General features: G+C 41.0%; 1 protein-coding gene across 1 annotated transcript in view; it reads right to left on the reverse strand.

Annotated features, from left to right (window-relative positions):
* arid4b (AT-rich interaction domain 4B) overlaps positions 1 to 12,477 on the reverse strand; it is a gene marked incomplete at both ends in the record, with an annotated part of 36,190 nt that overhangs the window by 23,361 nt on the left and 352 nt on the right. Inside the window, 2 exons of the mRNA XM_079229568.1 lie at positions 2,951 to 3,061; positions 12,154 to 12,202. Of these exons, the coding sequence (XP_079085694.1) occupies positions 2,951 to 3,061; positions 12,154 to 12,202 (160 nt within the window). The remainder of the gene's footprint in view (positions 1 to 2,950; positions 3,062 to 12,153; positions 12,203 to 12,477) is intronic.

A 12,477-nucleotide genomic window follows, 5' to 3' on the forward strand; every position in this document is an offset into this window, starting at 1 on the left:
TCGGAGAATTCTTTCGAGAGCATACGCGAGTAAAATAGTAACATCATTTAAATGGAAAACTGGCTTCACTTTGATTGACTGATTTAGTTTAGAATCAGCCGCCATACGAGGACAGAAAAGGATGTTAATCACCCCCATCTCGGAAAACAAGCCTGCAGGTAACAAATTTACACGCCGCTCTCACCAGTTAGTTTTAAACATAACAGCAGCAGAAACGGCAATCAAAGTGTCGCTATGAAGGCGGCATCAAGACAATGAATGAAGGAAATACATACTGTAAGATGCTGTCAAATTGTCATAAAATTAGATGGCAGAGAAAGGAGTAAAAAAAGCTTCCCAAGGCTGAATTTCACCAGTTATGGAGATAACAACATTTCTGCCCAGTGGAATAGAGGACTCCCCCTTCTTCTCCGGGACGAGCAGGAAGCCCTGCACCTTCACAGACAGGAGGAGGATGTCCCTCGCTGTCCAAAGCTTCAGCTAGAGAGCGTTAATAACACCTGGCCATCCTGACAACCTCCTAACCGCACACACACACACACACACACACACACACACACACACACACACACACACACACACACACACACACACACACACACACACAGTGTACAACCACTTAGACCCAACATCAAATATTGGAATAAGATATGAAACCATAGCTCTGATCAAATAGAGCCTCTAGCAAATGTATGATGTGACGTGAATAGGTTTGTCAGGAGCTCACGGTCCATTAGGCAAAAAGATCTTTTTATCCAATAAGCCTTAAAATGTTACTGAGCTGCAGGCAGTTTCAATGTACTAAACTGGGGAGTGAAAATTCTCACAGTGAAAAGGACATGATCCCCAGCTAACAACCAATAGACTGCTCAGGGAAAACGTAACGGCAACTCCAGTTGTTCTCCTCGACACAATCGCTCTCCTTTCTGCTCCTAAATAATCTAACATTTGGCCAAAGGGACATTTCTAACTTTAGCGTGTTCACCTTCACTTTGTGTCCTTGTTGAACAACAAACAGTACTTTAAAACTGTATTAATTAGCCAATGCTTTGAGAGAGGACTTTGGTGCTGCAAAAAAAAAGTTGATGTGATTTTTTTTTTATTTAAGCGATTCCTTTATTTGCATTCTGCAGTGAAATCTATAATAAAAACTGCTAAAAGCTGTACTATGAACATTGAATATATAATATTCTTGACACAGTACTTGTTAGTGTACAATCTTGGCTGATTAAATGTGTGCTGAACACGCCACAGTGAGTGATACTGACATGGTGCTAATTCAAGTGTGGCTCAGCATCATAAATAAGAAAGCCATACTGGGCTTTAAAAATCACTGAAATGACACCAGCGCCATATGCTGCCACCATCGACTTTGTTAAACAAGCACACGGAGATTAATGAACCAAAGAGCTAAAGAGGAATCCATTACAGTGGGATATTCAGATTCACAACAACCGCTGAATAATTTCCATGTTCTCCGTTTGTGTAACCGAGCCTCACAGTCATATTATAGCTACCCAAAAACAAACCCACACTCGGCCAATTAGTATGGTAATTCCTTTATGAGACGAGACACCCTATTAGCTTCATTTTAGTCCACAATATCTAAACTAAGAACATCACATGGTCTGCGGTGGCGTGTTGTCTGTTTCTGTCCGTGAGACAAAAAGAAACGTCATTTGATGATTTCAGCTGGTGCGCCAGAATGGCAGCACGTCGCTGCTCTTTTGTCTCTACAGTGCATTGACACAGTGAAAAGGGCAGTATCTAATCTTTGTTCCTCCCACACACTCTCATACCCACACACACACACACACACTCGCAGAACGAGAGACAAGCGATCCGTCTCTATTGTATTAATCAGATGCTTTAGCCCCACTGGGAAATGAGACACTGCACTACGTACATCATGCCATGCCTTCATTGGCAAGGCATAAAACCAATGGGGAAACGGCAATCGCGCCGTCCCCGCGACAACATTTGAAAGCGGTGGCCCCTGGGGACGCCTGTGGACGCCTGTGGACGCCTGTGGACGCCTGTGGACGCCTGTGGACGCGACGGGTACCTGGCGGGCCCTGCATCTGTCACATCTGGGGCCCTGATCGGTGTTTCAGCTACATGAGCAGTACTAACGACCTAAAACAGGTGGTGGATCTCTAGCATGTAAGCAACCCAGATGGATTCTGTGCAACATCAGAGACAAGAGCATAATTTAAATGCACAGTCCAAGAAACTGATACGAGGACTTTCTGGTCATCGTTTTGACATGTTTTGTCTCCAATCCGATCCACTCTGGACAGTTTCATACACATTTTGACCAATGGATATCCATGACTTTAAACCAAAATGCCATGACCAAACATTTTGTGAAATCTTGGTGTATACGTTTAAAAAAAAATAAATAAATAAAAAAAAAGGGGAGAAAATGTAGTATTTAAACTAACAATGAGAATTCTAAAGCATACAAATGAATGAGAGACAATAGTTTGATTAAATGAATAAACATTTATAGATAGAGTGTATGCCTGCCATATTTTGAGCTTCTTTCTTTTAAAAGCATATTAATTATTTCAAACGACATGAACCTATGAATACAACAAATTTCCATGACTTCTCCAAAACTTTGTGGATTTTTTATTTTTTTCAAGGACTTTTCCAGGCCTGGAAATAACCATTTTAAAATTCCAGGACTTTTCCAGGTTTTCCATGACCGTAAGAACCTTATCTGGATGTACATTACAGCAGAGCTGTGTGAGCTTGATCGTTGCACCTTTGCACAAAGACAAGAGCCCCTCGCCCTGCTGCAATCCACTTCACACACACACACACACACACACACACACACACACACACACACACACACACACACACACACACACACACACACACACACACACACACACACACACACGATACATTTTTAATTTTGGATCTTTGAAATGTGACTTACCTTAGCCTTGACTAGCCTCTTCGCTGTCTTAATCTTGGCCTCGCAGAAAGCCCCTCGGTACTTGGCACTAACATCCGTCCCTACTGTCAAGTAGGGGGGCTCCTCCAGAGTCTGAGGAAATAAAAATAAGAAACCAGTGAATTCAAAGCTTGTTCCCTTTTTATGTATAGTTTACTGACACAGGTGTATTCTCACAGCTAAGGTGGGAGGACACACATTAAAGCGTCAGATAGTGAAGGCCAGCTATGCGAAACCCACCCGCCTCAGTGATTCATCCACAGAAAACACATACCATCTGCTCTGGGTATTGGAAAACAAGCCTCTAGGGGAGCAAGCAAAAAGGCCACTTCACTACTGCTTTGATGAGTACAAAGTACAAAGAAGAAGCTATTTGAACAAATAGCACCATCCTGGGTCATCATTGGATGTTTATCAAACCTTTTTTTTACCCCCCTCAAGAACAGATTTGCGGAGGGTCGGGTACACAGAGGAAACAGACTTTTGCGGTGAGGATGAGGGCAGAAGATGTTTGTAGTTCATGTAGTGTACAGATGGATTAACTGAGGGTGCTTCTCTCAGGCTCCACTGAAAATGCCTTACCTAACAGAGATATATTTAGACATCTTTCTCGAATAAGACCCAATGTGTGGGCACGCTTCCTGTTGACAGCATGCAACATGTCATATTTGCACTTTAGCTGGCCAGTACTTGTGGGTGTTACTTCAGGAAACCATCAGCTCCTCCTCTAATGTAGCGAGTACCGGTCTGATACCAGTGTTTGATTAATAAGCATTTTACCACTGTGTGGAAGTGACTCAGATCATTCGTTTATGTGTAGGGCAGCAACAGGCTTGACTTTACTAACTTTGTAAAACAAATTGTAATGTATAAATACACAGATATAAATTTTACTGAATTGTTGTTCATCATTAAAATAATAAATCGTACACCAGCAACAAACAATCACAATTAAACCCGTGTAACCCTTTTAAAGGCAGCAAAAGAAAATTGGTCAAAATATAAATGGAAGCTAAAATATAGTATATTATGTATATAAAGTAAACATAACTGTACTGAATAGATCGGCCCTATTGTCACCGATATCCAATTCAGCTATTCAAGCCATTATCGATACCTAATATCGTATGGTGCAGCCCTGCCTTTTCCTTTTTTTTAGCAGCACTAAATACAAAAACACTTCTGATTGGATGAATAAAATGTACTCATTCCAAGGGAAATTAACGAGCTCCCTAACAATTCAACATCAAATTAGCTGAAAAACTCACTACAGAACGACGTCTCGCACTAATTTCTTCAAACACATGTTGAACATATTGAATTTCAAACTACAAGTTAATTACTTGTCAGACTCAATAAGATACTTCACACACACACACACGCGCACACACACACACTCTCACACACACACACACACACACTATTTCTAAGCGCAACAGCTGTTCATTGTTGCCATTACAACTACAAACTACACCAGCGAAGTCTAAACTTAACATGAAACCAGCTGCTGCAGGGCTCACTGGCACGGCTGTACCACTTTATGGACTTAATTGGTAAAAAGTCCACAACTGTAAATTTGAGACCTTTGACTCGTTTGCAAGTCGGTAAATCAATATGCTGGTTTTATCATCCTAAATCAATACTGCTCCTTTGGGCATGCAAAAATAACTTAGAGGACTGCCTTCATGTAAACCCTTAAACATGTTTGTGTGGCACGTGAACAAACCCTTGAATGGCATAAAAAAAAGATATAGCAGTCAACAGTTTCAAAGGGGAGTTCCATTAGCAGAAGGTGAGTTTTGTGACTTGACATAGAAAAACAGCGTCTTTGACCGTTTTGCAATGCACCATGCCTCCTAAGTGCTCGAGCTGATTGAATACTATTAAACTTGAGTATTTGTGTACTCTAAATGCTGCTCATACCTGCGCCCTACAACCATTTCCAACCGACACTCCCCTCTGCAGTGATACTATACATACTGTAACATTAATTAAGGACACAAGCGTATTGGATTTATTTATGTACGTCTACATTAGAAGTAGCTGCACGGCTGTTTCATGTCGAACAATATACATATAAAAATTAGGATTAGAACTTGGTAGATATTCAATATTAAATGACTATCAGGGTCACATAAACAAGATCAGGAATCTTGTGTCATCCCTGAACTGTTAATAATGCACAGTGAAATTCACCGCAGATGCATGAGCAACATGTTGCCCTGCTGACAAAAAAGATTAACACAGGTGAAACAGAAATAAGGTTAAAAATACCCACTGTCCAATTATCTAAATAACCAAAGGTCTCATATTCCTCTTCAATTTATTTGTTAGCAGAGACTAAATCCTACATCCTCTTATCTGACGGACCACTGAAACGTGTCGTGATTTTATCTAACAGACCACTAATACGTGTCGTGATTTTGGGCCACAAACCACAAGGCCAAAAAACTATCTAATTTCCGAGATATTATCAGAGGTGAAGATAATCTGGATCGGCAGACTAGAACACTATGGGTTCTGAATCCCTGGTTCTTTGATAACAGAGTGAGGTTCGTCACTGCGGGACTCGCCTCAGCGTGACCCACTTTTATTTAGTGGTTTGAAATGAACGATCATCACAAGTCATCATGCAGAACCACCAGCGTTTGGCTGTTGTGCAAATAGGATGATCACAGAAGAAATACAATGTACTGTATACTACAGATAAGCATGGTGTTTTGCCAAGTGTAACAACCGTCTGGCGCTGCAAATTTTTTTTGGAAGGATGCCTTGTCGATTTAAAAGTAGTGTTTCTCTTAGAAAAATGATGGGCTTTTTGTGCACCGAGGTTAACATAGTGAATGGGTTCATTATCTTTGATCTAAAAGTGCAATAAAATAAAACCAAATAATTTTGAGACGTAACTGCATTACAAAAAAATATATAAACTCAAAATGACTGCAAATACAAAAATGGACAAGAAACAAGTTTGCTAACAGATGGACAAATTGAATCTTCCAAGTGAAGAAGGTCATGGACCAGGCAAGCTAGGACAGAGCACCTCTTCTCAGGTGTCTCATGGAGTCGGACAGATGGGATTCAGGGGCCGAGTCCGCAGCATTTCAGCCTCCCCAACTCTCAGATAAACACCTCATTAGTCTCTAGTGCGGTCGGGCCTCAGCACCAGCTGCCAACACCAGGTTTACATGACGCCGAAGCCATTTCCACGAGCTGACCAACACTTGTCAGCCGCGGTTGCAGCACAAAGCTGAAGTGCTGCTTCTGTCCACCACTTTTTCTCCTCCTTCATACCAATACTTCTCATATTCGTCTAATGCGTCTCCTGTTTGCCTCCCTTACTCTGTGCCTGTTCCTCTTCTCAGAGGAAGAGTCACGATACAGACTCATGGGGGCAGCTTGGGTTATCTTGACAGCTGTGGCTGCCAAACCACCCCAGTTTAACAAGGCAGGGGTGACAACACACTACTGAGGCCAGATTTACATTTGTCACACTTACATGCCAACACAAAACAGAGAACAGTTTGTTGTTTCCCCTGATAACACCCCACCTCCTTGCATTAAACTAAAACCATCCATGGATTAGATCACACTACGGTGATCTGGAGAAAAACACAGACTCCTTTTTTATCCCTTCTGCAGGCAACAACCAATATAAGATGACTAAGCTCAGCGAGGCGGAATTCCTGTGCCATTGTGAGGTGTAACATCCTTTCACAGACTAAAAATGATCTTAAAAAACCTGCCCCCCCCTACACACCTCACAGGAGCTGCTCTCATCTAGGATTGTGTCACAGAAACAGCAGAGCAGTATTTATCATAAGCGCTGCTTCAGCTTCTGCGTGCAAGAGCCACCATGGCGGTAATAACAGTGGCACAATCAAAAACCACCTTGTGCCACTGATATGGAAAGCACTCTCCAGGCACATGTACTCCATTAAACACATACTAATGTGACTTGGCAAGGGGTGACAAAAAGCACCTGCGGCTGTCATGGAGAGACACAAACCTAAAGTGTTCACAGGACTGCAGCTCGACTGAGGACGATCTACTTGGAGATCCGTCAGACGCGCACGGATACCACATTGATAACAACTTTTATCTATTCATGCATTAAACGCCTCCACCCCATCCACAAAGTAACAATCTAAAGTAAATCCTAAAAGTGACGGTTAACCAGTGTTGTTGGCCATGAAGCACTTCTGGCCTGGCTGTTGAATCATCACTGATTACTAGCGATATGAAGCAGACTCCCTATTTAAGTCTTTCTAGTCAGGGAACACAGCAAATAACGCTGCCACATTAAGTCAGAGCTTTGAAATAATTCAAAACAAAATCTACTGGGGGGTGACACGGGCAACAGCAGAATGAGATCAGTTTCGGCTCAATAAAGACTCTCAGGTCATGAAAAATTGAACAGCCAACTCCAAAGAGCGCCAGTTGAAAATAAGCTGATGCTGCTTAGAGTGCATTTCTTGGACAGCTTGAGGGACTACAGCAATTTTATTCTACAACTCACTAAAAAAGACACTCTCACAAGGTGAAATTAAAAAAAGAATAGCAATAGCACATTTGTGTGGTGATACATGCCACCTGCAGATTGTAATTCACTATTGTGAATATAGTGAATCAGATCAGTCGTCAAGGAGGGGCTCAAGGAATCGCTGGTCATTTTCTCAACAGACCACATGCTATTTCTGTCCAATGGGAGCATGCAGACACTCATTACTAATCTATTAACACACACACTTGCACCAGTCTTTGCATAGATCCCCCCCCCTTTCGCTGATTTGCTACAATTAAAGCCAGAGTGGTTGTCGCATTCAAGAATATTCGGATTCAAATAGTCTGCAGATTCTAGAGTCAAAGTTCACCTTTGCTAAACTTTAACCTACAAAATCTGCATAGTCAGCCAATGTGTTGCAATGAGTCTTGTGTTTTGGAGTTTGGATTTATTCCAGCTCCATTTTGTCCACCATCATAAAACAATGCGTTAGTTAGACTAATGATTGCTCGGATCATTATTTCCAGAAAATCTACACCCAACCTTCTAAATCTCCCTTTTGGTGTGAAGCAGGACATTACGCTGGACTGAAGCCAAGTCGGACAGACACATATTTTTGATGCACGCATTTTGGAAACGTTGAAGTCACGTCAACTACTCCACTCACATTGCTCCGGTTATTTGTTCGTAGCAATGTAACTAACTACATTAACTCGAGCAACACACTTCAGTACAATTTACTGAAGGGTTTCCATGTTGGCAAACATTATTTTATTTTGTTTACTTCTAATGTACTACTGTTCAAATTAAAAGGCAAACTGCCGATCAACAATTTACTGTTGACCTTTTCTGACTTCCCATCATCACCGTGTGTATGAGTGCATCGTCTCTAACCGTTGGTTGTGAATCTACCGTTAAAGGGAACAGAGATCATTACCATGTGTGATCTCCACTTTAGAGCAGAGTTTCATTTTGTGTTGAATTTTCACACCGGTGATTCATCTCACTCTCCCTGTATTAACAATTTCAAAGGAAATCTGAGTTTTTAGGTCACTACCACTGCCCAGGATTTAATCCAGATTGTGTGCCTTCTTGAAGCTGTGTTTACATGTGTTGTTGTTCGGACGAATGAGTCACTATTGTATGTTGGTATGTGTCAAGTCACACAACAGTGAAAAATGACGCTAGGAACATACACTGGTTCATATTCCGCTGTAGCAGGCGAGGGTGGTGTAAACACAGGGTGACATAACAGTTAGGTCTAAATCATATCAAGTGTACTTGATAAGTGTACCAAATCAATGATTTTCATTCTCTGAATTACAGTGTACGTCCTCTGCAAAAGCATACAAAACCACAACTTTAAGAAAATACAACTCTATTCAACATGACTGAAATATCATAAACGATAGTTTCTGACCCATTTTATTGTGCTATAATGAATAGGCTTGTAAGCCGAACAGAGGAGCATGCTAGAGGCATGCAGGAAAGAATTAAGCTCCCACCCGGCCTCGCTCACACGTACAATAATCCTGCTGTGAATCACCTCTTTGTCCAAACCAAAGTCACCACAATTCCAGTGACTGGTGCTTCGGCAGGAGTTGCCTTGGCAATGCCATGGCAGCTTTAAACAAAAAAAACTATCTTTATACCTTTTGTTTACCCACTTGTTCCCCAAAAGGCCAGCCTTTCAAGCAAATCCACTCTTCCACTATTACAAACAATCAAAAACCAAGTACTCCACTCTAACATTTTACATTTGCGCAAAACTCTGCTAATAAATCGCTGATATGTGTAATTTCAAAGCAACCTATTCCCCTGACCCCTGGGCCAACATGAGGACTTGAAAGTATGGACCACTACAAAGTGCAAAATTCCCAATCTTTGCATATGCCTGCTCTTTTACGCCTTGCAAACATGGCCTCAGTGGCGGTTTTAGTAGAATATAATGCAGATGTTATACACATACATTCAATGAATGCATAAGAAATACCTCCTTCCTTAACAAAGACTTTGACAGCTCTACAAATGATCATGCTTACATACTCACTTTGCTCATCTCATGCTCACCAGTCAGGACGGCGTTATCAGCCGCATCCATCGTGCACGAGAGAAGCCATGAGCTAACCATGGGGCACGCTTACGTGCACTAAAAGCAAGTGCGGCTGGCAAGGAGAAGCTCTGAGAACAACACCCACAGAAGAAGAGCAACTTTATTCTCCACTCGGGTAGGCAGTACCCAGCTATATCTTTACATAGCATAACAGTTGTTTGCTGCTATTTTAATGTTAAATACAGCTCCCTTAACAAAACTGGGTTCCCAGACACGGACATCTACTACAGCAGCCGACTGCACCTGATCTGCACAAGGTCCCCTCCCAAATGCTTAAGTATGTACTGTATCACCACGTGCCGTTAACTCATCGAAATGCAGGAATAATTTAGCTAAACACATTTCACTCCCACAGCACAGCAATTTAGTAATTTACTTTGATAAAGTTGAGGAGGGGGGGGGGCAACCAAAACTGATTTCAAACAGAAAGGTCATAAATGTAAGCAGCAGGGGCACATATATCATGCAGTTTAGTCCTTAAAATGCTGAATCCTACATTTATCAAAATGCAACCCAATAGCATCCGTCACTAGACCTCCCATGCCTCCTAAATGCCCACTTCGTACAAACCCCACACCTCCAGTTGTGTAATGCATGCATTCCTTATGTAATAAATAACATATTACATGATATATGTACATGAGAGTGGTCCTTTAACTTATCTATGCAGTAAATGGTCATACACACGGTATATGGTAAGTCACCGTTTTGGTTATCACGGTTAAGTTTAGAAGTCTTAGCACACAGTCACAAGCTATAGACTACACCAGCATGCTTAGATCTGACATGGTCAAATATTTTGTTTTCTTAATAAAACTTACAAAGGTCCTGGACAAAGTGCATTAGCTGAGTACATCTGCCAGATTGTTGATGCTCGAGTAAGGACTTTCTGAATTCCCGTTTACGCAAAAGGTATTTACATGATATTTACAGATTAAGAATTCCAACAATTATCCAACACATTAGTCGACTCTTCTATCTAATGTCTATCGAAGTGTTAAAGCAGTGTGTGAGTAGTTGATAGAGGAAGGCTGTGGACCAGAAGCCAGAGTGACACTAAATGTGAAGCCAACATAATGAAAAGTTGTCCTAGTTACAGAGCCATTTACAGTTACGGCATTGAGTAGATGCTCCTAATATACAGAGCAGTAAAATAAAAAGTGACTCAGAGCACTACGAAACCACAAATTCTACAAAATTAAAGCAATGTCAATGTGAAAACATCGCTCCTGTCAGTTATGAAAATGAGCAAGTGTAAACATAATCAACATATAATAACAGGCTACTGATATCCAGCTGGAGAGAATAATAACTGCAAAATGGTCATGGGCCCTAATGGCAACAGTTTAATGAACATATTCAGCTCCCCCCCCCCAAGTAGACACTCGCATAGGAAATTAAGCAATGAAGCTAGCCTACGGTGTGAATTAGGGTATATCTGCTGACCCCATTGGTTTCTACGTAATCTGTGCCTGGATGCTCTCTGTTCACTGGAATGCATTTCTCGTCATGACATTCAGAACTCCATTGTCTTCCTGTGGCACAAACTATTTATTACATAACCACAAATCATCATGCAGTCAGCACTACTAGTAGGACAAGTATGAATGCAGGGAACAGAAATGATTCAAGAAGCAGAGACAAAGCTTTGTACCAGATCTAAAACGATTTCCCCGTCTCTTTTGTTTACTAGATTAATAATACAAAAAAATATATGTACATGAAACTTTTTTTTTTTGCCATCCAATGATGCTCTTGGTTGCATTTTAATTGGATACTTTGGTAGACTGCTCGTAGTGATTAACCACAATAAGCACAACATCATTAGGACCAAAGGGACAGACTACAAATCATTACTCGACCAGCTTTTAATTTGTTCAACACCGACTCTCCAAATCACAAAGTGCTCACATCCTGTATTTACTTTAATCTTTCCCCATAATCATTTTACAACATATATAGACTCCTCCCAAAGTTTCTGCATGTCATGAATTTAATCAAAAAGTGAAACACACATGCATGTTATGACTGCGTTTGACTTAAATGGTAACAAATGACTACCGCCTGCAGGCATAACAACAGCCACAACTATTGTTGATCCATTGGAAGTATAAGAAAGCTGGCACCGTCGCCAATTTACCAAACAAATAGAGCCGTCACTTTTTTAGTTTTGAATAGGGCTGAAAAAAAAACAAAAAAATAATGGCAGAGCTTTGAATGATTTGTAAACGTCAAAGCTCATTCATAGATAGTTGCTCGCCACACCTTTAGTTTGTATATTTATAAAGACACTCTCTGATAGTTTATCAAATAAAATTCACATACATCACTCGGCTCCCATCTCAGCATGGGATTCAACAGCATTGCATAACAAAGCAACAACAACAAAATGAAATGTCAAATGTGTATTTGTGTTTCTAAGTGTCTCCAGCTGTATTTGCAATGTCATGCTCATGTCCAAGACACTTGCCTCGCTGTGTATGAACAAAACCCAAAAATGAAATATTTATATTACACTTTATATGCCTGGTTAAAGCGTGTATATACATGCAAGTAAACGCAACATACCTTCATCTCTTGATGAGTCCTCTCGGTGACCGGTGTGACGAATTGGAGGCTGAAACAGAGGATGAAGAAGACGTTTAGACATTACAGAGGGTGCCAACTTCAGTCTGTGCCACAACAAGGCACGGGTATGTTTTGATGACATCACTTCTTCTGCTGCTACACTGCTGGATGCCATGACAAACATGAAAAACTCTGGGCGGCATAAACCACTCACACTTTACATCGCTTGGAGAAACACACTGTCTGACTCTACACATTAGATCTCCTTTCTAAATTGGGTCTGTAATTGGTTTAAGAAAAAGTTTTAAAAAGATCCTTTGCTTA

The sequence above is a fragment of the Taurulus bubalis genome (genome assembly GCF_910589615.1).
Source record: "Taurulus bubalis genome assembly, chromosome: 14".
NCBI classification, from domain to species: domain Eukaryota; kingdom Metazoa; phylum Chordata; class Actinopteri; order Perciformes; family Cottidae; genus Taurulus; species Taurulus bubalis.